The sequence below is a fragment of the Cyrtonyx montezumae genome, unplaced genomic scaffold (genome assembly GCF_038088225.1).
Source record: "Cyrtonyx montezumae isolate F1298 unplaced genomic scaffold, pur_monq_1.0 scaffold_4, whole genome shotgun sequence".
NCBI lineage: Eukaryota > Metazoa > Chordata > Aves > Galliformes > Odontophoridae > Cyrtonyx > Cyrtonyx montezumae.
Window position 1 is genome coordinate 33,531,246 of NW_027072045.1, and position 24,936 is coordinate 33,556,181.

Consider the following 24,936-nt stretch of genomic DNA (forward strand, 5'->3'; position numbering starts at 1 on the left):
TTTTCTTGCAGCTCCCCTTACACAAGTTTCTTTGTTCCCATCCATGCCCTGTGGGCTTACAGTTCAGCTGGGAAGCACCGTTCTCATGCTTAAACCAAAACGCTGACTTGATTCCCTGCCTTTCTTCCGGTGTCCTAAGCCGCAGTAGGTCTGTTTACACTCAGATGGGAGTATGAGTGAGTTCCGCATCCACCACGATGTCAACGAGCTGCTCGGCCTGCTGCGTGTGCGTGGTGGCGAGGGGGCTGAAGTGTACATCGACCTGCTGCAGAAGAACCGCACGCCCTATGTCACCACCTCTGTGTCTGCACACAGCGCTAAGGTGGGACAGAGTGGTGGCCCTGCAGTGATGTCTGCTCAGGGCCTCGCCAGCAGGTGTTGAGCTTCTTTTCCTAGAGCTGTCACAAGCGTTGTACCAGTGATGTTTGTTGGGTCTAGGGGAAATGTTAATAGGAACTTATTTTGTGCCTGGCATGGTTGATTCAATTCTTAATTATAGGAGTTGTCCACTGGAGAAGTAAGACGTGAAAAAAACAGTAGCTGTGTAAAATGTGATTGTATTCATTCTCAGTAAGTTTGCGGGTGACACCAAGCTGGGAGGAGGCACTGATCGGGCTGATGGTAGAAAGGCCCTCCCGGGGGTGTCTGGACTGGCTGGATTACTGGGCTGAAGACTGTTGTGTGAGCTTTAACTGGACCGAGCCCTGGGTCCTGGGCAGAGTGGGTGGTAAGCTAGTGGAGATAAACAATCTGGGGGTGTTCGTTGACCATCAGCTGAACAGGAGCCAACAGTATGCCTCGGTGACCAAGAAGGCCAGTGGCATCCTGACTTGTATGAGAAATCTTGCAGCTAGCAGGAGCAGAGAAGTAATTGTTCCTCTGTAATTGACACTAGTGGGGCTGCTCTTCAGTGCTGTGTTCGGTTTTGGACCCCAATGTCCAAGAAAGACATTGAGGCCCTAGAGCGTGTCCAGAGAAGGGAAGTGGAGCTGTGAGGGGTTTGGAGCACAAGTCTTATAGGGAGCAGATGAGGGAATTGGGATTGTTTAGGCTGGAGCAGAGGAGGCTCAGGGGAGACCTTATCACTCTACAACTCCATGAAAGGACGTTATGATGAGGTGGATGTTGGCTTCTGCTCGCAGGTAATAGCAAAAAGGTGAGAGGTAGTGCATTTAAGTTGTGCCAGGGAAGGTTCAGTTTGGATATTAAGAAAAACAACTTCTCAGAATGAGTGGTGATTTATTGGAACAGACAGCCCAGGGAGGTGGTGGAGTCACTGTCCCTGAAGGTATTCAAGAAGTGTGGAGGTGTTACACTGAGGAACATGGTTTAGTGGGCATTAATGGTGATGATGGGTTTATGGTTGGACTAGATGATTGTAGAGGTATTTTCTAACCTTTATGGTTCTATGAAGAATATCTGCCTTTTTTTTTTTTTTCCCTCACTGAATATCACCCAAGATAGCAAGGATTTAAAGCCTGATACTCTCATGACCAGGCATCCTCCAGAAAAGTAGTGTCCGTAAGACTGCCTTTCATTGCTGCCCTACAAATCAGTCCATCTTAATTCTCAGTATGAGGCCAGTGCCATGTTGTTCAGTCCAAAACCTATTCCCTGAAGTGTTTTGAAGGCGGCAGCAGCTCACAACTTATCTCCTTCCTTGCAAAATGCTCCACTCTGGAATGTTGGTATGATAGTGTGCCTTAAACATTAAATATTGATGTGGTCTTTTACAGGTAAAAATAGCAGAGTTTTCTAGAACTCCCGAAGATTTTTTAAAGAAATATGATGAGCTGAAGTCTAAAAACACAAGACATCTGGATTCTTTGGTGTACCTACTGTCAAAACTCATAGAAGACAAAGAGGTTTGTTTCTGTGTAAGAATGGAGTGTGTAATAACTACTTGGCAGTAGCAACATTGCAATGATTTTAAATATACTATTTGTTGGAACTATTTGTTGGAATGCATTGACGTCAACAGATGACATCTAGTTCTAGCATTTACTTAGTTTTGTTAACACCATTGAAAATTATACTATTCTTGATTTAGACCACTGTAAGACATGAGACAGGAACAGAAATACCCGTGGTCTGAGTAGCACACCTATCTTATGGTCGGATGTGTTTTCCTATACTGTATGCTGAGCAGTGTTCTCCAAATCTCTTCTGTTTTGCATATATATAGACACTCCAGTATTTGCAGCAGAATGCTAAAGAAAGGGCGGAACTCACAGCAAACATGGCAGCTGGTGGCAGCACAGATTTTTCCATTCCCTCATGTACTTCCAAGATATCTCTGCAGGAGTTGGAGGAGTTGCGCACGCAGCTTGGCACTGTCACAGCCAGCTCCAGCACACAACAGGTACTGCCTCTTGCCTTACCTTATGTGTAAGATCTTTCCCTGCTGCTCATATGTACATAATGCTCATGTGTAGCTGTGCTCTTAACTTTCACTATCTAGGGGAATTATGAATGTTCCTATCCATACAGATAATCTGAATTTGCTCTCAAAATGTGCTAGTCACATTATATTAAGTCGTTGTGCTGTTCTTCATAAGAATGGCCTTTTCTATTGAAGTCAGGTAAGGTGAGTTGAGTTTAGGCCACAGCAGTTCGCACTGGGGGGTAGTGATGTGATTTCATTTTCCCTTTTCAAACCACCTCCTTAACCCGTGCAGATGTTTCCTTTTCCTCCTGCACAGTGCTTGCACAGGGGCTTAGCAGCCTCTATGGCTCATCCCATCCTTGCTGAAAGCTCTGTTCTCCCAGGTACTTGAGTGAATTTGAAGTTGTTCCCCAAGTGGATGCAACTGTTTTGTTTACTTAGCTATTGGGATGAGTGTTCCTGAAATAAGTGCTGCAAAACCCTTGTTGAGCAGTGATGGAGCTACACTGATTTTCACATACTGTTCATATCAGGCTTTTTGCTTGTCTCATCCAAATCCTTCATGGATGATCTGAGTCAAGCAGTTGATTCGGATCCTGAAGGGATCCACGTTTCCAGTGGGAGAGTAGATCTTTTACAGAGGATTTATGTATGGAGTTGCTCAGAGAGGAGAGAAGAGGAAGTGGTATTCTCTAGGATGTTCAAATACAGTTTGATTTCCTTGCATGGTTTTCCTTTGAGGCCTGCAGCCAAAGGAACTGAAATGGCAGTGCAAGCCAGTGACCACTGTGCTTCAGGATGTAATGCTTATGTGTACTTGTTTCCTTCCCACATTCCTCTCACCTCTGAGACCTTCTATGAGAAGAAAATAAAATGACCCTGTGCAGATCTCACTTCATATACGTGTGGACCTTAAGAAATGCAATGCTATAGGCTTGGGGCAGAATGGCTTGAAGACTGTAGAGAGAAAAAGGAGCTGGGGGTGTTGGTTGATGCTCGGCTTAACATGAGCCGGCAGTGTGCCCAGGTGGCCAAGAAGGCCAACGGCATCCTGGCCTGTATTAGAAATAGTGTAGCCAGCAGGAGCAGGGAGGTGATCATCCCCCTGTACTCAGCTCTGGTGCGGCCGCACCTCGAGTACTGTGTTCAGTTTTGGGCCCCTCACTACAAAAGAAGGACATGGAGGCCCTGGAGCGTGTTCAGAGAAGGGCAACAAAACTGGTGAGGGGTCTGGAGCACAAGTCTTAGGAGGAGCGGCTGAGGGAGCTGGCATTGTTTAGTCTGGAGAAGACGAGGCTCAGAGGAGACCTTATTGCACTCTGCCACTTCCTGAAGGGGGGTTGTGGTGAGGAGGGGGTGGGCCTCTTCTCCCTGATAAATAATGACAGGATGAGAGGGAATGGCCACAAGTTGCGCCGGGGAAGATTTAGATTAGACCTGAGGAAGCATTTCTTTTCTGAAAGAGTGGTCAGGCACTGGAATGGCCTGCCTAGGGAGGTGGTTGAGGCACCATCCCTAGCGCTGTTCAAGAAGCGTTTAGATGAGGTGCTAAGGGATTTGATTTAGTAGTTCAGTGGGTAGGGATGGTGATAGGAGGATGGTTGGACTAGATGATCTTGTAGGTCCTGTCCAACCTAATGTATCTGTGAGTCTATGAAATGGCTTTCATAAGCACATCCCCCATATTTTTGCACTTGTGTCAGTTTATGGAGGTTATACATCGCACAGACCTCTCCAACTGAAAATGAGTCTTTCACCGTATTTATTTTACTGACAGAGATCCAGAGCAAGGAATTAAGACTGTTGTGGTCTTGCAAGAGCTTGCTTCCTTCACAGTCAGAGCAAAACCACCACCGTTTTCCACCAATGTATTATCTGGATGGCATTTCATGTGCAGCTATTCCACGGGTACTGTGCAGGAACTGATTTCAGAGGTGGCCATTAGCCTGTTTGCAAGTGCTCCTTGGATAAGATGTTGCTGCTTTCTGCTTCTGGAAGTAATTTGATGGCTTTTACATTGAGAACTACTAAGGTGCCCGGTGCTTGTACGTGTCCTAGTTTTATTCCTGTGTGTATGCTGCAGCACCAAGGCTGGTGCGTGGGATATGGCAAGACATTATTTAATGCACCCTCCAAAAAGAGGAAGGGCAACTATATTAAAAAATCACCCCTGCAGCACTGAGACCAATAGACTACATGAAATGGAGGGACTAAAACCGACACTGTTCTACTGAAATACCAATTATTCCACTTTCTGTTCTCAAATTATCGGCTTACAGTCAATTTTTAAAACTGAAAAATTATTGCCCTTTCAATCATCTCTTTTTTCATTCTACCCTCCCCTTTTTTTTTCTTTTTTTTTTTTCTCAACAGCCCCTTGAGCTTACACGGGAAATGCTTCGAGATAAGCACAAGAAGAAGAATGCAGGTCAGCCTGTTCCAGTGTTTCCATCCTGGGTGTATGAGAGGCCTACGCTTACTGACGATTTCTTAATTGGCACTGCTTTAAGTACTGACACAACGGTACCTATAGGTATGTGATACATAGTGAAAATTATGTTAACACAGTACGTTTTGTACTTGTTCAGAAGTGCCATTCAGATTCTGTCATAATTAGGATGAAAGCAAAACTTGCCTCCCTGAAATCTGCCAAGAAGATCAGGATTCAAAAAAAACCAACAAACCAATATGCAGCCAGACAGAGTGTTTCTCCCATGATAAATTCCAACTCCACTGTTAGTCCATAAGATCTAATCTGCTTTGAGTTTCCCAGTCCTTCCACAAAATCCTACTGCAGGAGCAACCCATCTGCATTCTCAGCTGAAAAATCTGCAGTTGCACCTGTCAGGGGAGCATTCATCAATCTATGCAGCTCATTCTCCTCTCCAGTAAGGCCGTGACAACCTCCCTGATTTGTTCCTAGCTGGAGCAAAAGGGGACTGATCTCACTCTGTATTGCAGCTTTAAGCAGAGCTTTGCATAGTTTGTGATTTGTAAATTAGATACAGGAAAGCCAGCAGCTGTGCTAGGGGTTCACGTTTCTATTTCCCAAGAAGGTAGCAGCACCTGCATGAAGCTACAGCTTCTTCCTGGCATGGATTTGTGCCTTGACTAAGGGGCACATGAAAGTAGTGATCACAAGTAGTTTCATTCTTGAGTGTTCCCCCGTTGTCAAATGATTTGTCTAGCTGCATGGGAGTGTTAAGCATGTCTGATGCTTGCATTTAAGGTCTGTGCTTTCCTTCCAGGCTTTTGAACCACATGACAGAGATCCTCAGTCACGTTTCAGTCAGATGTTGTTTTTTGGTGTTTTTTTTTTTTTTTCTTCCAGGGATCAACAAATTCTGTAGTGCCCAGAAATCACTGTTAAGATCAGACACCTTTCAACAGTGTTAAGTGCTGCACCAGCACATGCAGTGCTACAGTGGAGAGGGATTGTTAGCTGGTTTTGTGAGATAAGGCTAGCTATAGTGAGCATTGTAGCCATTGTGGTCCCCAGCCTTTTGATGGACTTTATTAAATTTCAGTTTGAGTCCCTTGCGCTTCTTTGTAGCTGCTTTCTAGTTCACTGCACCAGTCAGATACCTTATAGCTTGCAGACCACCTTCAACTTTGGCTGGACTAGCATTTTGTTGTCTGTATTTTAACTTTATTCTTTGAATTTTAGTATTTCAGTGGAGAGGAGGTAGGAGAATTGTTTGCAAGGCTGAAACTCAGGTCCAGTGTACGTGAGCCCGTTTGGATGGAAAAGCCAACAGTGCAAGTGATGTACTCTTAGCCACAGTTGATGGATATATGGCTCTGTCTGCTTGCTTTGCTTTGGGTTTAAGTGAGCAAAGGCTTATGTTTTCCTGGACAGCAAGATTTAAGATTTTGGAGTTGACAGGAACTCAGTTCTATTTCTCTGTATCTTGGTTCAGATGTGTATGATCTTCCTTTGTTCTCTTTGAATGGTAGTATGTCATCCTTGTAGACTTCAAGTGCTAGGTTGTGAAGGCTAGGTTGTGATTCTGTTGTCTCTTTGAAAACAGGTACTCTGCCTTTAGCATCCCAAGAATCCATGATTGTGGAAGACCTGCTATATGTTTTGATTGGTGTGGATGGAAGATATATCACAGCACAGCCTCTTGTTGGCAGTCAGAACCGAGCATTTTCAGTCGATCCAAACTTGGACTTGTCCATCAAAGAGCTGGTGACCAGGATTCTTCCCGTAGCAGCAGGTTACTCTGCTGTCACCAGGTACAAAGTTGACCTTTCCTCCCAGTGGAGGATATTTAGCTTCCAGCATCAAGCTGCAGAATATAAAATCTGTCATTCTGCAGATGATGACTTCCAAGCTAAACTTAAGCCTATAGGGATATAAAATAAAGAGTGACAATTTATTTGAAATGTTTTTGGCTCCATATGTTTTTGCTGGTATTCTCCTATGTGGTGCCACTTCACATTTTCCTTCACCTTGCCTTTGCTTTGTCCAACCTCTGACTTGGTGCGTTCGGGCAAAGTTAAAATGCTGTGGTTTTCTCCCTCCTTTTTGCTTTTTGTTCTCCTCTGGGCATCCAGGACTAAGACAGCCCTTGTGTGCAGGAGAGCCTACAGCTTCCTAGTTCCTGGTGGCTAAGTAATTGTTGAAAGGTCTTAGTGTAAGGTACACCTCATTAACAGCAGAAGTTTGTAATATGGATGCTGCATTTGATTTGATGTCTCCGGAAGATCAGCAAAGAGGAAGAAGCACTTTTAGGAAGGGATTTGTCCAGTCTCTTTTACCTGACTGATTCTAGATGATATGGCTTGCATTCAGAAGCCTCTGCCCACTAAATAAGATGCCTAGAGCCAGCTAGGTCTGATCAGGTGGCATATAGTTGGAAGCTGGTAGCAATGCTCTCCTCAGTGTTTGCTTCCATGATACTGCGTCCTTTTGAGAGATTCTCCTGCCCTCTAGTCCTAATCCTAAGGTTGTGTAAAGGCAATTGCCTTGACAAAAATAAGAGCAAATACTTTTTCTTTTTAAAGTGAATTTGCAAGTAATCCTAGATCCTCTGCAATTTCAGGGGAAATGTTTTCTCACAGCTTTCTATATTAAGAAGTGTGGTGGTGAGAAATAGACAGGGGGCAGAGAGCAAATGTGGAACCTAAAACTCCAGCTGACAACTGATTTGTTTTCCAATTCAGTGTCTTCTTGTCTTGTGCTTCTATAGTGTCCTGAAGTTAAAATTCCTGAAAACGTTGGAAATTACCTTGCCTAAAAGAGATTCCATTTCGCATTTTACAGGTTTATAGAGGAGAAGTTTTCCTTTGAGTATGGACAGGTAAATCATGCCCTGGCTGCTGCTATGAGGACTTTGATCAAGGAATACATGATACTAATTACTCAGCTGGAACATCTTCAGAGACAGGGACTTCTCTCACTGCAGAAGCTCTGGTTTTATATCCAGCCCACAATGAGGACCCTGGAGATTCTTTCTTCACTTGGTACGTTTGAAAAATGCAGTCATTATGTTTAGACAGGTACATGACAGTGGCTTCTGAAAACTAGACAGATTAACAATACCGATGGGTTGTGTGTCATTCTAACTTTGTTATATCAAATAAGGAGGACTAAGAGGAGGATTGTGCTTGTCAGACCTCTGCCATTTTTGAGAGCGGTAGGTTCTCTGAGTCATGTCCAGTGTTGTTATACCTCAGAGTAAAAGTACTGTGCTGCTTGAAGAGGGACAGTATAACCCATCTGTGGGTGTATGTGGCATGCACGTCCCACAGGAGTGCCTCCTGTCAGATAACCACTCATACAGGAGTGGAGTGGATGCAGTCCTTTCATAAATACCATTTTAATACACTTCCTCGTATTATTTCCTCAGTAGTTTTTTTTTGTTTTTTTTTTTTTAATTAAACTCTTTGACATGAGCATACTCTTGCCTTTCTCTCTACTCAGCCCAGAAACTTTATCTGGATGCAAAAATCTGTTCTATGTAGAATCTGGAAATGGATGATCCACCTTGGTATTTACGTTTCCGGAAATATTCACGTTTTTGGAACACTGCAGTTAGCCATGTACTTTAAGTTTTACTTCAGTCCCAAGCTCATGACCCTAAGTCCAGGTGTTTCAAGTGGTATGTGTGGAAAAGAGATGTGATCTGGAGATAAAAGATTTCTCAAGCAAGTCGTTGAGGTGTGGGACTGTTTCATTAGCATCTTGGAAAAAAAAAAAAGACTGTGTATGGTGTAGAAGCCACCAGATAGCTTATGTCTACCCGAGTTCAGTTGTCCTTGATGCGCGTATCTAAATGCAGAGTCTTGTGTGTCTTACATCTGTATTTTTTAATTTCAGCCACTTCTGTGGATAAAGGTGAGTGTATGGGAGGGTCAACTCTGAGCTTACTCCACGATAAGACTTCCAGCTACACAGGAGACAGCCAGGCCCAAGAGCTGTGTCTGTATCTAACCAAGGCAGCCAGCGTGCCCTATTTTGAAATTCTGGAGAAGTGGATATATCGAGGCATCATTAATGACCCATACAGGTAAAGAACAGTTACAGTTGTGTTCCCCTCTCACACCTGCATACTATTCAGCAGAGGGGTGAGCTCTGTTTTCATAGGATCCTCTTCTCATAACTCACTGAATTGATGTTCCTGTACTTCACTAGTATGATGTTCTGATTCAAGCTGACAATGCCCACTGAAGTTTCTTGGCATTTAAAGAATCATTTAAAGCATTTTCTGCATTTATGCAACATTCCTGTTGTCCACATTTTCAGAATAGGATACAAAATGAAGTTAAAATAGCATAATAGAATGCCTGTCTGATGGTGAGGAAGCAAAGGCCACTTTCCTTTCCAGTACACTGATAGCCAAATAACACTTAGACTTGATTTCTGGGCCCTATAAAATTCTGTTTCTGTTGTAATTGATTGTGGATTAGCACAAACACACCAAAAATGCAGTTTGTTGTAGTACAAACTGATTTCAGTTCTTGATTGGAATATATCTTCATGAGACCTTACTTCTGATGCATCATATTCCCATTGGCTATATTAATATGTCAGAAAAGTAATCCCCATTGTTCCACTTCCTGCTTCTAAACATCTGCTTTAACTGTCCAGTGAGTTTATGGTGGAGGAACACGAGTTGCAGAAGGAGAAGATTCAGGAGGACTATAATGACAAGTACTGGGATCAGAGATACACTGTTGTTCAGCAGCAGATTCCCTCTTTCTTGCAGAAAATGGCTGACAAAATACTAAGCACAGGTAGGTAAAGATATATTTCTGATTTAAGAGGAGTCTGGGATGATAGCCACCATTCTTTTTGTAAAGATGAATGGAACTTTGTCATGCTTTGCCAGTTTATGGGTCATCCAGCTACAGCTTCTCAGAGAAACAGAAAAATTAAAAGCAACTTCAGATGATATATGTGAAAAAGAAAATGTGAGAAGGAGTCCAGAAGTTAGAGGAACTTTGTCTTTCTGCTCTGGTACGTCTGTACCGTTTTGTCACAGCTAGATGGAGCTAGATGTCTGAGGTTTGAACCTTTGAGTCTTCATGTGGGCACTTAAAGGCAGTGTGCCACCTGCTGGTTATCGTTGCTCCCTGCTGCAAGTACAGACTCCTCAAAAGCTGTTTCTGAAGTGCAACGCCAGGTTTTCAAAGTTTCTGGCTATCTACAAAGGTGTTTTACCACCACTGGCAAACAGAAAACATTTCTAAATCACTCCTAAATCACTTATCAGTAGCCTAATTTAAATTCTGTATCATCTTCTGAATGGCATTTAAGCCCTTTCCAGTTTTAGGTAGAACTTAATGTAAAACTTCACAATATAGCTTCCGTTTGTATATTCCATTTGGTAGCAGTGATTTGCAGGCTTCTCTCTTGGCAACACATATAGTTGGCACAAACGTGTGTTACTGTTTCCTTTTCAGGAAAATACCTGAATGTTGTGCGAGAATGTGGGCGTGACATTACCTGCCCTGTGGCTAAAGAGATCATCTATACTTCAAAAGAGCGAGCATATGTAGAACAAATAGAAAAAGCATATAACTATGCTAGCAAAGTTCTTCTGGATTTCCTAATGGAGGAGAAAGAGCTTGTGGCTCACCTAAGGTTTGGTTTATTTTATTAAACGTAGGTTAAATTGATTGATTCTGATTGCGAATGTCAGATTTTAAAGTTAGCTTTCTTTTCCTGGGACGTTCGCTGTCTTTCTGTTACAAATGTTGACCTGAAAAAAAGAAAAAAAAAGAATCGTTATCTCCTGAACTACAAAATAATAATAATAAAAAAAAGAAACATAAAATCATAGGATGTTGTATGGGAGAGACCTTTAGGGGTTTCTCATCCAACTTCCTACTGGAAGGCTACCACCAAAACTAAGTCTTGGCTAAACTGGCCACTAGACTTTGTCTGACTTTATCTGACTCAGTCTTGAAATCCTCTGCAACCGCAATGGTTTAAGGCTGTGCTAGTCCTATTTTGCTCTAAAAATAGCTGTGATTGGGTATGGTCTCTGGCAAGATGCGGACTTCATTCTCCAGCTTTCCTGGGAGCTATTTCCAATCCCATTGCAGTTGGGTCTCTCTGAGGCCTGTTGAAAATTGCAGTTGGTGTATCATACTGTAGCAAAAGTCAACACAAGCGCGTGGACTGCTTCAGAAGTCAGCTCAGGTACTTGGACAGGGGAGTCTGTGCTTTTCTTTGGGATGGCTGGATGGATCTGGACTCTGGAAGTTGGGTTGTTGTCCAGGATAGCAGTGTAATCCATTGCCTAGCAGTGCAGCACATACCTTTATTCTCGAGGTATGTTTTTATGAGAGCAAAAGAACAACTGCACCAAAACATGGTGAGGGAAGTGACTGGAAGGAGGGGAGCACATGTTTAAAAAAACAAAAACGAAAAAAGCTTCCAGTTAGGTTATTTTTTGTCTGCTAAAAAAGCAAGTTAAAAACCATGTTTTTTGAAAACATAATCACTGATCTTCATTTTCTTGAGCAGATCTATAAAACATTATTTCCTGATGGATCAAGGGGACTTCTTTGTTCACTTCATGGATCTCACAGAAGAGGAACTAAAGAAGCCTGTAGATGAGATCATAACTACTAGGCTAGAAGCATTGCTTGAGTTGGCCTTGCAAATGAGCACAGCCAACACAGATCCCTTTAAGGATAATTTAAAGGTAAAAAAGGGTGTAAGCGGAAGGCTTGCCAGGTACTGAGAAAATCCCTGTTCCAATGAGAAGCTGATGAAAATGCAGTGGAAGAAAGAAGAATTGATAGCTATATTCCTGTAGACCTTCTGTGGGTTAAGTCTGTTTATTTCACGGATATTAGCAATGGGAAGCTCTGATCACGTGCAAGGGGCTGCATTTTCTTGTTGATGTCTGAGCACAGAGGAAGTGCTTTTGAGTGGCATCAGGATGAGATGAAAGCAGTAATGTGTCTCTCACAGACATTCTCAGCTTGGATGCCCATTTCGGAGTACAAGAAAATCCTTGATTATCAAGTTCTGACTATTAATGATTGTTGCAGCTCAGTTGAAAGCCTTTACAAATGCGAACCAGCACACAAGCTGTGCTTGGGGAGGTTGAGATGACTTTACAGACAGCACAGCAGCACTGCTCTGCTGTCTGCTGCAACCCCGTTCAGAGGGTGCCGCTCCTCCTTGCTCCATAGGTTGCTCTAATGACTTGAGAGTAACTGATAACGTGCAGTTCTTCTGCCACTTGACTGTTGCTCCGTTGTAGTAGTTGTGAGTACCCTGTGGCTTCATTGTTTTCCTGCTCTCTATAGATTGACTTGATGCCCCATGACCTCATTACGCAGCTTTTGAGAGTACTGGCCATAGAAACGAAACAGGAAAAGGCCATTATTGGTGCAGATCCCACGGAGCTTCCTCTCAGCGGCCTGGAAGCATTTTCCTTCGATTACATTGTTAAGTGGCCTCTGTCTCTGATTATAAACAGGTAAAGTACCCACCCACCAAAAGAGAAAAAAGGCAGCTTTTGTGCAGCTTTAAAACACATTTCCAAACAGCAAAATGCTGCAAAGCGTTTTCTGTCTTTAAAGCGGTACTAAAAGTTGTCAGCAAGTAGAAAATGCTTTAGGGTTATTGACTTCCACTTGCTCCACCGGTAGACTGGGGCTTGTCTTCTCAGTACAGCCATTCCAGATGACGCTTAAGATATGCATGGAAAGTTGATTTTACATGATAGAAAGACATAGATGGAGGGACACTTTGTGAGCCCAGTCTCTGTTTTGAATCTCTGTGAAGATTTTTTATTTGAAAGTGAATTCTCATTTAAGAGTTTCCATGTTTGCAGTCAGACGTTTCTCAGATGTGAAGGGGCAGAAAAAATCTTTCCGGTAGCCGTGGTTGCAAAGCTGATGGATAGTACTGGCTGCTGCTAGAATTACTGTAGCAGGCCATTTTGCAGTAAATTGAGTTATGCAGTTTATTTTTCTGTAGTGCCTTGCCTCTCTACAGAAACAGGGCACTGATAGACTGTGAGCCAGGGAAATGGGACAGGCAGTGTTAGGTGAGAAAGTGACGTGTTGGTTGCTAAATGCCAGCAATATCCCCTCTCTTCCTCGCAGTGGAACTTTTGTAATGACACGGTGTATCTGAAATTGTGTCTCTTTCTTTTAAAAAGGGTATATTAATTTTGATGGTAACTATGGGATTGGAAATACTAAGTGGTAAAGTTTAACAGACTGTATTGGCTGGAGCTCTGTGGACACCTACACTGAAGTGTCTTGAGCACAGACCTGCATCCAGTCCCCAAGGCTATAAGTAAGCACCCCCATCTGCTTCTGACAGTGCATTGCAGGCAGGGTAATGCTGCCTGTAGCTTGGTTGCCGTTTTTCTTAATCTTTTTGGAGAACCCTGGTGAACTTTTTTGTCAGAGTTAGCAGCCTTGGTGCAGCAGGGACACAACTGCAGGCTTTCAGACCTCTGTCCCAGCATGTGAGTGATCTTTCTGCAGGTTGCTCGAAGGGATCAGAAAAGGAGTTTGGTGAAGTACCTGGTGGCAGGAAGTGTGAAGGAGGGACTCTTTGGGGAGGAATTATTTGGGATGATTAAAAAAGCTTTTTTTTTTTCATCTGTTAGAATTGTTTTAGTGAAGATCCGTGTACGTCTGAAGGTGTGAGGAGCATGTGTTAGGACTCTTTGCCTCGAAGCAGCCTCAGCCTTTGCTGCTTAGTCTGTCAATCAGAAAAGAGCTTAATCTGAATGTTTTTTTCCTTTCTTTCCAGGAAAGCACTGACGAGATACCAGATGCTTTTCAGACACATGTTCTATTGCAAACATGTGGAAAGGCAGTTGTGCAACGTTTGGATCAGCAATAAGACAGCCAAGCAGTCCTCCCTACATTCAGCTAAATGGTATGGCTTCTTTTCCTGCTGAGGCTTTGGTTTTTCTTCTTCCTAGTTATATGCGTTGTGTCATGAATCAGATTATTTTGATATGGAACAGATCGTTGCAAGTTTCTGACAGGCGGAGGGAGGTCAGACATAACATTTTAGGATTCAGTAGGAAGTGTCTGCTTAGTTGTCTGTGGGCTGCTTGACTTGTTCCTCTTTGGTGGCTCAGGATTTGGAAAAGGCATCATAGGAACACAAAGTGTCCTGAGTTGGAAAAAACTCACAAGGATCTTTGAGTCCAACTCCCAGCTCCACACAGGACCACTCAAAGTCCAAACCGTATATCTGAGAATGCTCCTTGAGCTCTGGCAGCTTGGGGCTGTGGCCTCTGTCTGGAAGAGCTTGTTCCATGCCCACTACCCTCAGTCTCAGTTGGTCTCACTGGAGCACAGGACAGGCCTGTGGCACTGCAAGGAAATTCCTTCTGTCTTGTCAGTGGCACTCGCTTCTCACAAGGTACCTTCAGCTACCTTGGTTCTGACCTCAGCCGGAGCGTGCTCTTGTTCTCTTGACAGCATAGAGGAATCAGTGGAAGAGACCTGGGGGGATTTGTAGTGCAAGCCCCTGCTCACAGAATGACTGTCACCAGTGGACAGGGCACCTGAGGCTGAAACCAAGACGGGGTTGTCCCCGCCTCTTTGATGGCTTATCCCAGTTTGTTGAAGGCAATTCTTTGTTTGGTATCACAACCTGAAACCTTGACAGGAGTTCTATGTAATTCCACCATTCTAATTTTAAAGTGAAGTTGCATGAAGTATCTTAGATAGCAGGTGGCTTTTTGAAATCCAGGGACCCCTGAACATACCAATGCAGTGCATAAGATAATTTCAAGTACTCATTTAACAAGTGAGTGTTTATGTGCTGGAAAGAAACACGAAGCATTTTGCTTGTTATATTTCACACTGCTAGCAAATGTGTCTGACTAGTTAAAGTAATAAAGTGGCTTTAATACAGTCCATTTATGGTTGAACGTGAGCAAATTTCAAATTAACTGTCTAGTGCACAGTAGGTTCAAAACTCTGAATCTTGTAGTTGAGGGGAAAGTCGTTGTCATACATGGAACATAAAGCTATTGCAGAGCATCTCTGACTGTAGCCACTTTCAGACTGCAACAGTGAATTTGCCAGGACAGAAGTAGTTAGCTCTGCTTTGCTTGGCTGTACAAGCTTGGTTCTCTGTGGCATTTGCTAGCATGGAGTTGTGTGGGTGTGATTTCTCCCCTAGGTTTGCTGGTGCTTTCACACTGCGGCAGCGGATGCTGAATTTTGTACAGAATATCCAGTATTACATGACGTTTGAAGTGATGGAGCCCGCATGGCACATTCTTGAGCAGAACTTGAAACTGGTGAGTGTGTGTGCTTGAGAGAAGTTAGAACAGAAAATCTTATATTACCAAATTTAATGTAGGGAAAAGATGCTTTGTTTCAGTTACCATGAAATGTTTTGTTGGATGAACCGTTGTTCTTATCACACTACAAACAGCGCTGCACTTCTGCATAACCTTTCTGCTTTGTTAGTCATGCATCCCTTTCCTCTGCTGAACTCTCCTGTCTGTGTCCCCAAGTTCCATGCTCTCTTCATCCTGTTATGGAAAGGTAGCATTCTGCTGAACACCTCTGCACATAGAGAAGAAAGAACTGGATAAGGAAGAAGGATGTGAGGTGCAAAGATCGCAAGCAGGTCCAGACGTCTTTCTTTGATTCCTTGGCTGACTTACATCTCTTTTTCTCTTCTTGGAACTGCCAAAGATTAGGCCTTTGAGGCAGGAAGAGGCCTTTGCACTTTATTTTTTGTGTTAGGACTATTTGCTATAAAAAACGGTGTTTCCTCTTCCGATGGTTGTTTTACTGGTCTGCTTCCACTGTACCAGGCAAGACTGGAGACCTTTTCCACCCTTGTGATGTCTGGGAGAGGCTGAGATCATTTCGTGCTGTTTTTTATGCCTGACAAGGCAAAATATTCTGGCAAAATATGCCTGACCTCTCCTTTCATAGAGGTGTAATGTTCTGGGCTAAGAGATTTTCTAAGTGTGTAACACAGTACTCCTGGTTCATTAGTCAAAATAAAGTCAGTGACTGCTCCAGAAGTTAACTCTTTTCTCTAGCACAAGCTCCAGGTAACAGTTTTTATCTCCTGATGGGCACGTGAGATACCTTCATCACCTCAAGGAGAAGCACATTCCCAGTGAGTGTCCTACCTCCCCGTTTTAAGCCAAGAACGAGAAGTCTCCAGAAGAATAGGAGCTGACATTCCAGAGCAGTCTGTGAAAGAAGCCCACAGACCTTCTGAAATGTGATGTAATCAATTCAGATTAGAAGGTCCCAGACAACAGATAAAAAGTCAGTCTCTGGGAGACAAAAGACTCATCTCTCTTGGGTGAATGCATCTGTCCTTTCCCTTTTTACCTGGCTGGAGCAGAGGTCGGGACTTCGGAGTTATCAGTTGACAGGTGAAATTCATTAGGCAAGTGAAGGATGATGCTTGTTTACTGGCAGGTCTAAGTGAAAGCTACAGCAACACTGCAGATACCTTGCCATCAGCTTGGCCCAGCCTACAGCTGTGTTGTTCATCAGGAACACATGCCGCAGAGCATTAGCTGAAGTTGCCTGGCTGTGGCTGGTTTCTAGCACACAAACAGCCTCTTTGGACAAGACTCTGTGGGAGGAAAAAGCTAAAGAGCAAAAGAGGATGGCATCTTAAGTTACTTCGGTACTGTTTACTAAAACAAGGCAAGAGACCTAGGCTGCCTGCACTGTGTTACGTAGCAAATGGCTCCACTGGGTTCTGCGTGGTCATGGTGTGTGATAATTTATTCTTTGATTCTGAAGTTGAACAGATACGTTGGCCGTGCTGGTCTAGTGCTTTGGTGTCCTGGTTTGCTTTTTCATTAATGCACTATGCTCCAACAGGCTTCTAATATTGATGACGTTCTGAGCCACCACACAAGCTTCCTGGACAACTGCCTGAAGGACTGCATGCTGACCAACACTGAGCTGCTGAAGATCTTCTCCAAACTGATGTCTGTCTGTGTCATGTTCACAAACTGCATGCAGGTATATACGGTCTCTCCGTTTTTATCATGCCAGCAGCTCTGTTTATTATGCCTGATAAGGGGGTATCTGGGCAAAATGTGCCTGACCTCTCCTTTCGTAGAGATAAAATGTTCTGAGCTAAAGGTTTTTCTCTCTTTTAACACGATCCGTCTCTTGCTCTCAATACACTTGGATGAGCTGCTTTTCCCACCCACCAACAGGCTTTATGAGCTCAGACTTTCCTCCACGCGGTTCCTATGGCTGTTCCCTCCGCGTGATTCTATGTGCTCTTCTTTTTCACTGTTGGAATCAGGTTTCTGTGAACCTGATTGCCTCTCTTCATCCATTCTTGCAGCAGAGTTTGAGGTGAAAGCTGTAGGGCCAGCTAGGTTTTTGTTCCTGCAAAGACCAGCTGAGGACTAGCCATGAAGACTAATCTCCTTAGCCAGTGTATCAAGGAGCCCATTTTAAAAACAAAACAAAACCAGACACCTTCCTTTGGGCATATTAATGCTGTAAATTTAATCTCAGAGTTAGCTTTTGTGGGGATTAACTAGCTTCAGGGCTAGGAGGGTTGCATCGATCTCATGCATTGCTGTTGTGGAAGAGAGAGGTTTTAACCACGGCCCCAACCCTCTGCCCTTTCCAGAGGTTTACCCAAAGCATGAAGCTGGATAGCGAGATGGACCGTCTCACCCTAGAACATGGCACGATGCTGGGCCCACCAACAGAGGAAGAGCGTGCTGAAGAGACTGCCAAGAAGAAGCTGACTAACAAGGTGGGGCACTGGGTATACTGATGGGCTCCCTAAATGCTACCTGAGGCTGCAGCTTGATTGGGGTGGCTCTCCTGCCTCCTACAGGTAGACGTTTCAGGTTTCCAGCACACCTCTGGCCCTGAAAGCAGAATCTTTGTAAAAATGTTGGGCATTTCTGAGGATACAGTGGAGTGCTCTCAAGTCTTCTCTGAGGACCCTGTCTCCCACGGCTGTCGCTGCAATTGTTTATCAGTTCTTAGCTGCATTTTCAGCTGTGTGCATGAAGGTGAACGAGCCAGTGAGCTGTAGAGTCTGACAGCCCTTCTCTTCTGTGTATGAGATATTTGCTTTGTCTGTATTTTTCCCTGTATAGACACACACTTACTAAGCTATTTGTTACGCTCTGCATATATATTTGAGGATTATTCTAGTGGGGTCTGTCTATTCCGGTGTCCTCCCAGATGGGCAAGGCAAGGTTTTTAACCCCTGAGGATCTTATAGCTGTTTTGAAAATGTTACTTCAGTGCCTGAGTTACCACTAAGTTTTATGGCAGTATTTTTTACCAGGTTTTGAAAAACAGATGGGATCGTTGCATCTCCTTGATAAACACCTTTGTCTAATAGCTTTTAGCAGAGCATGCTGACAACCTCCATCTAACATCTGGCTTTGAAGCAACTATCAGCAAGTTTGATAGTAATTTCTCAACACATCTGCTGGATCTGTTGGACCGGCTGAGTGTCTACAGCACCAATGACTGCGAGCACAGCATGCTTAACATCGTCTACAGGTGAGCCAGAGGTTTTCTCTCAGTAGCTTCCCATCCTGTGGTGCTCAGGTTCAGCCCAGGAGCAGTGGTCGCTATTTTATAGCTGTGTGTGTCTGCCTCGTGAGAGGAAAGACTGAAATTGGAAGAAATGTCACTTTATGTTTCAGGCCGTGCCTTTAAAAATAGTCTTCTGAATTTTGCAAGATTTTTCTGTTCTAATGCAAGTGTTAGTTCACATTGCTTTGTGAAGCATTCCAGCAGGAGGTCGGGCTTTTGGGTGTCACTGCAGGCAGTACAGGGCATGGCCAACATAGTGCTGATGGCCACGTTGCCTGCTCTTTTCATAGAAGGGCATCAAGTCTCATGAGGAACGTGCGGAGATCCTTCTGTTGGTGGCATCATCCAGCTCAGTCCCAGGCTGGAGCTGGTTCTCACTGTGCTCAGAAATGCAGAACAATATCGAGTCCCTGACCATCCTTTCCACGAGGGAACAGAAGAAGTCTTGCAGCCTTCCATCACATTGTATCACGTCATGCCAGAGATTACACCAGTGCCTTTTCTGGCAGTAGCTCAGGTGTCCTCCCACCAACACTGTTCCTTAACTTAGCATGAGGTTCACCTTTTTTGTCATTGACTGTCCACCTCTCTAAACTGTTTATGGTTCCATGGGACGGTGGAAGCTCTCTCTTGTGGTGCTGCACCATGGAGACTGGTGTTGCATCCCATTTGATGTTGCTGTGGCTAGGAGTTGACCCATGGAGAAGCTGTGCACGCAGTGCTCCCAAATACTGCAAACTTGTTCTTCACGAGTTCTTCCTGCTTCTGAAGAAAAGAGAAGTACAGTGATTCAGCAGGATGTAATAAAAAAAATGCTTCTGTTGTCTGTTTGCACAAAGGATGGTGACCTAAGACTGCATCAGGCTGTTCAGAGCAGGGCCTGAGGCCTCTGCCCCCAGGCGCTTCCTGCACATGTCTGCAGAAGGGCTGCAGGGGAAATACTCTGTCTTTTTGCTGCCAGGACATGCATCGCTATTATGTCTCCCAGTCAGGACCACGCAAATCTTCACTGAGGTGTTGGGCACAGATGGACCTTGAGTTACAGAGCAGGTGCCCCCATTTCATCATCTGAAATACTGTGTGTTAGCAGGACACGCAGCAGAATGTGTCCTTCCATTTCCAGGGGCTGCTCAGTAGTGTTTTTAAGAAGCAGAAGCACCAAGGTGGATGGCCAGACATGACACTTAGCTCTCCTTCGCTCTGTAGGAATTATCGGATCCAGTCCGGGACACTGTAGCAACAGGAACCAGAACAAAGACTGCCATCTAAAAGAACGTATTTGAGAGAGAGAGAATAGACTGTAGGATTTGCTGGTCTTGTCTCACAAACTGTAACCACAGATCTTCAGCACGCTGAGTGTGCTCGGGTGTCTTTTCTTCATCAGCAGTGCTGACAAGAGAGCTCGTGGCTGCAGAAAGTGCCCGCAGTCACTGCCCAGTTGGGAAAAGAAGCAGCATCAGAGCAGAGGGGTCTGTCACGTGGATGGCTTTGAATCCAAATGCCCTAAAATCTTCACTCATTAAGTGCTGCTAGCACTCTTCAGATATCCTTTCAACAACTTGGGAGGCAACTGCAAGGCTGATTTGGAGGCAGACCGCTGGGATGTATAGGAGGATGGGGAAAACAGCAAATGTGTGCTTCAGCCACAGAATGAGATACTGAGTGCAAGGGGGGTTTGGGAAGCACCTTAGGAGTTATCATAGATAATTTAATCTTAAAAACAGAGTTGGAAAGGAACAGGATGTAAATGGATCCCAATTGTGTAAGCCCTTAAGTTGGAATCAAAATTCAGTCAATAATCCTGCCTCAGTGTCATGTGTCCTTTGAATAAACATTGAAAGGACAAAAGATGTAAACTGCTGAGCCGGGAGAAAGCAGATGATAAATTCCATCTGTCGAGGCTGTTTTCCCCAGTCACAAAAAATATCTAGGAACAACTTGTTGCCATTTCTGTAAGATTGTTAAGCAACACGAAACTCAAATGTTGTGCCTATTCCTTAAGTATTCGAACACGTACTGGACAAATAGGAGAGTAATTTCTGTATAGTTTGCAGGCTGCTGGCCTGTCGCCTGCTGCTGCTAGGGTGCATGTTTCTCCTAGGATCACAGAGTGGCTCGGGTTGGAAGGGACCTCAAAAATCATCTGGTTCCACTCCCCCTGCTCTGGGAAGGGTCGCCGGGCTCTGGTTCAGGCTGCACAGGGCCCCATCCAGCCTGGCCTTAAAGGTGCCAGGGATGGGGCATCCTCAGCTTCTCTGGGTAGCCTGTGCCAGGGCCTCACTGCTCTCTGAGTGAAGAATTTCTTCCTAACCTAAACCTCCCCTCTTTCAGTTTAAAAATTCCCCTTTGTCCTATCGTTATCTGCCCTTCGAGTACTGGAAGAAATATTCTCAGTTTCGTGGTTTCACGATGCAGAGATGTGCCTGGGGAAGGGCACAGCAGAGTGGGACTGGGTGGTTCTGTGCCACTCGAAACACTGCCTGTGTTACGAAGGAGACAGGCTGATGCTCTCGGTGGTGCCGTGTGCCGCGAAGGCACGTTGACCCAGTCGGGGCCATGGGGCAAGCAGGCCGACTCCTTCCTGTGCTTTGTCTCACAGGTTGGACTTCAACGGGTTCTACACGGAGCGCCTGGAGCACATGTCCGCAGAGCGGAGCCAGAGGGCCGCCCCGCCGCCTGCCTGCACCGCCGCGCCTGCTCCACGAAGGCAGTGCCTGCAGGGAGCGAGCGAACTGGAAACAGAGCGCAGGGAGACGGGGGGGACGCTGGGTCCCCTGGAACGAATGTGATGGACCTGGTCTTTTGAGACGCCAAGTGAAGTGGGTTTCTTTTTGTTCTTTAGTACGTTGTTGAACGGCGTCTCTATGTGCTGCAAAATAAAAACTAAAGAAAAGAAAAATTAGAGCTGTCCTGTTGGTGCGTGGCATGTGCTGTTGTTAGGTGACCAGAGCATGGTCTGGCCTAGCGGGAGCCCGGCAGGGGCTGCTGGTGGGGGGCAGTCTGATCTCTGCTCAGCCCAATGGCTGCTCTGCTCCAGCAGCAGCTTTGAAGCTCCGTGGGTTCCTGTTGAATCTGAGTGCCGTTGCTCCTTGAACGCCCAGTGAGGTTTTATGTGTTCTCATTTACACACACATCCTTATGTCAAAAGGTGCTGTCCTGCCTCCAGTGTTCCCAGCACGAGGCACACCAACACAACATCAGCTGCCCCAGAACTGTGCTCCCTGTCATAAATGCTCAGAGTCCAATCGGAGACTTTGGAATATTTTATTGCAATCAAAAGGTGAAAAGCAGTCAGCAAGCAGCGCTGGGTGTGCTGGGGAGTCTCCGCTCCACCGACGACGCACACCAAGAAGATGGTTCTCTTTTCTTCTATACAGTGTCTTATTTAAAATCCCCTGAAGTCCCCTCCTCCTTTCGGTTAATCATTTTATTCTTCTACGCTTGCGTGGCTAGTCGCTAGGCGGTCGCACATTCCTTCAGGTGGTCTTTGGGCTGAAGTCTGTCTTCCTTCTTCAATGCCCTCTGATTCATCCCTCCGGGCTCGGCCTTGCAAGGATTGTGTTTGAGGTGCTTACCTCTGCCACCCCTTGATTTGAGGAATGCCACTCCGGCTCCACCTTGCAAGGTTTTGTGTTTGAAATGCAGATAGAGTTCTGTTCTCAGTTTATCCTTCCATGCCTTATAAGGAAATTTTACTCCTTCAAGCAATTTTCTCTGCCGATCGTGGTTAAGGCTAGTTTACAGTTATGGTATCAGCATCCCTGACATTTGTCTTTTGACACAAATCACATCCACATGTTTTACACAGTTTACTAAGAGTCAAGGTCCCTACCATGTTGTGGTCATTCTGCACAAGCCAGCTCCTGACCTCCACATCTTCCACCAGTCCTTCTCCATTTGTGAACAGCAGGTCTAGCATGGCACACCCCCTTTTAGGCTCTCTTACAATGGAAACTCATGGAAAAGATTGCTAAAAAAACCAAAATAATGTTAAAAGGTTACAATCACATGGGGCCACATTACTAGCTGTCCAAGGCCACCTGCAGCCCACATGCTGAACACACCTGATTTAGAACGTCCGTATCGTCTGTTCATCATTACTTCCCACACAAACATGTATGCCTTGTCATCACCACTGTTCCCTGTCCGTTAACAAATATGGACATACAACACTCCCAACCTGTGGGCCTCTCAAAGTGCCCAGAGAACTAGCAATGAATACAGGCCTCAGCCACCAAAGTGAGAAGTTTCAAAGTGAGACTGTGTTTTTGCAGTGGAATTTTCCAGTATTTCTGTATGTAGCATAGGATAAGTTGCCAAACACAGTAAAGTTGAGACTGGGGCATTCCGACCTAGGTAAAATTGGCACAGTCACGAGGTAAGGTAATTATATAGGGTAGAGGAGAGCCCGGTACAGGACAGTTCTAGCGTGTAGTTTACTGAAAATATTGTCCTCTTATCATCATAGAAGGTACAGAACATACCTGAAGAATATGGGATTGGCAACAGACACAGTACGGAAATGCAACGTAGCATTCAGAAGATTGAGAGCCTGAGACGCTCAACCAATGAGTGCCAGGAGGGGCTTTACCTGCGTCAGACCCAGGGTATATAATGGAATGGATTTCACTGACGAGCTGCACGATTTCTCTCTTGTCAGGAGGCGGTGTGCACCCATTATTGCAATAATGAATAAATTGCTGCTATCGTTGAGATCTTTGCCTAAACGGAAATTCTTGACTTAGAGCTGACCTTAGCTGACCTTCTTAATCACCAGATAACAAAGTGGGAGATGTAATGCTACTGGGAAATAAGCAAATGCTGTTCCAGACTGCTTCAAAATACCGATTTCCGGGGAGAAAAGATAACACTGCCCTTGTATGTAATGTTGATGCAGCAGTTCTTTTGACATGAGTAAGAAAAAGAAGGACTGATAATTAGGCATCTAAAGGAGTGCTAAAAATATTCCAGAAGATGAAGAAGCTATTCTGTGTATGTAAGATGAAAAGGAGTTTTAATATGGTGACAATAATTCTGTAAAGATTTTTTTTTTAAGTGCAAAGGATGCAGAAAGATGAGGAGTGGTCTATGCAAAGAATAAGTTTGAAAAATTGGAGGGTTTTTTTTGAAGGATCAGGGCGCTGAGGCCTGTCCGATTGATTGTTGGAGCAGAAAAACAAGCCACCTCCTTTTCACGTAAAATGAGATGAGTGGAAAGGATTTGCCTGTGTCAGACAGAGCCAGAACGCTCCCAACTGTTGTTCAACACCCCACCAAACCAAATGTGTGAACACAGCGGTGCTGAAAACACCGTGTTTCGTTGTAGTACGTCTAGCCTCGGTGTTTACAGGCTGGCCAAAGTCAAACAAAGCTGTGGCGCTAACAAAGTACGGAGCTGGGCCTGCCTTGTGACAGCAGCTAGCAATGGCAGAACAGAAATTTTACGGCCGGTAATTTTTAATGCTCTCATAATCGACTTGGATGCAGGACTTGGAAGGCACACTAAGCAGGTTTGTGGGTAACACTAACTTGGGATGAGCTACTGACTCCCTTATGACATCTTGCTGAGAGATCTTGTCAAACTGGAGGGCTGGGCAAGCGGCAACAGCATTCATAGAATCACCAAGGCTGGAAACAACCTACAAGATCATGCAGTCCAACCGTCCACCTATCACCAGTAGCTCTCACTAAACCATGCCCCTCAACACAAGGGCTAAACGCTCCTTCACACCTCCAGGGTTGGAGCGGGCCGCGCCCCGGGGCTCCCTACTCCCCCCTCCCCTCTTCCCCCCGCCGGCTCTGTGCCGCCGCACATACAGTTTCAGTAGGTGGCTGGGTGTAAACAATTAGTATCGCTAGGCCCAACCTGGCGGGCCATTATCAATAGCTTGAACCATATGCAGGCAGAGCGTCAGATTGCAGCAGCGGCTGTCCAAGCCCTGTCTGCTCCCTCCACGCCAACTACATCTCCAACAACTACGATAAACCTGTTAGACTTTCCATCACCAGGCATAGGGCACCCCGTTTGTTCAACAGCAGCCCAAGTAAAAGCGGCATTGGAATCTTCCTCTGTAGAGGGCAGAGAGGGGGCTCAATCTGCTGAAATGACTGGTTCTGAACGAGTAAAGGAGCAGGATAGCCCTGATTCGGAAGCGCTCAAACTCACTCGGCGGGAAAGGGCAAATTCTTCCGACTGTTCCCCATGCCCCCCCCTCCACCCCCGCCTCCGCCCCTTAGCACGGAAAGCAGCTCCTGCCGGGACTCAATCTCGGATTCCAACCTCATCCCCGCCCGGGTAGCAGGGAACTCGACACCTTTTGCTGCACCCCTGCCTCCTTCCCCCCCCCTCCACCCCGCGCCGTAGCCGCTCGCCTTCTCCTCCCCCCCCTCCACCCCGCGCCGTAGCCGCTCGCCTTCTCCTCCCCCCCCCTCCACCCCGCGCCGTAGCCGCTCGCCTTCTCCTCCCCACCCCTCCACCCCGCGCCGTTGCCGCTCGTCGCTCCCCCCCCACCCTCCCCCCGCAAGCTGCC

General features: G+C 45.3%; 1 protein-coding gene across 1 annotated transcript; it reads left to right on the forward strand.

Annotated features, from left to right (window-relative positions):
• Positions 1-114: 114 nt before the first annotated feature.
• On the forward strand, positions 115-21,306 carry TUBGCP2 (tubulin gamma complex component 2). The gene is made up of 17 exons (XM_065746078.1): positions 115-322; positions 1,737-1,865; positions 2,186-2,362; positions 4,760-4,919; positions 6,418-6,625; positions 7,656-7,855; positions 8,712-8,901; positions 9,483-9,628; positions 10,298-10,478; positions 11,367-11,547; positions 12,161-12,333; positions 13,626-13,754; positions 15,018-15,138; positions 16,703-16,846; positions 17,475-17,603; positions 18,207-18,370; positions 21,006-21,306. The coding sequence occupies exons 1-17, from the start codon at positions 173-175 to the stop codon at positions 21,193-21,195; spliced, it is 2,772 nt and encodes a 923-aa protein (XP_065602150.1). The 5' UTR covers positions 115-172; the 3' UTR covers positions 21,196-21,306.
• Positions 21,307-24,936: the final 3,630 nt, after the last annotated feature.

What these genes read in the sequence shown, in the direction of transcription:
- TUBGCP2 (XM_065746078.1), top strand. Translation starts at nt 173, where the DNA reads ATGAGTGAGTTCCGCATCCACCACGATGTCAACGAGCTGCTCGGCCTG. An exon ending in GGTTACTCTGCTGTCACCAG is followed by an intron (nt 6,626 to 7,655) that starts GTACAAAGTTGA and finishes CGCATTTTACAG; the next exon opens with GTTTATAGAGGAGAAGTTTT. An exon ending in AGAAGAAGCTGACTAACAAG is followed by an intron (nt 17,604 to 18,206) that starts GTGGGGCACTGG and finishes TTTGTCTAATAG; the next exon opens with CTTTTAGCAGAGCATGCTGA.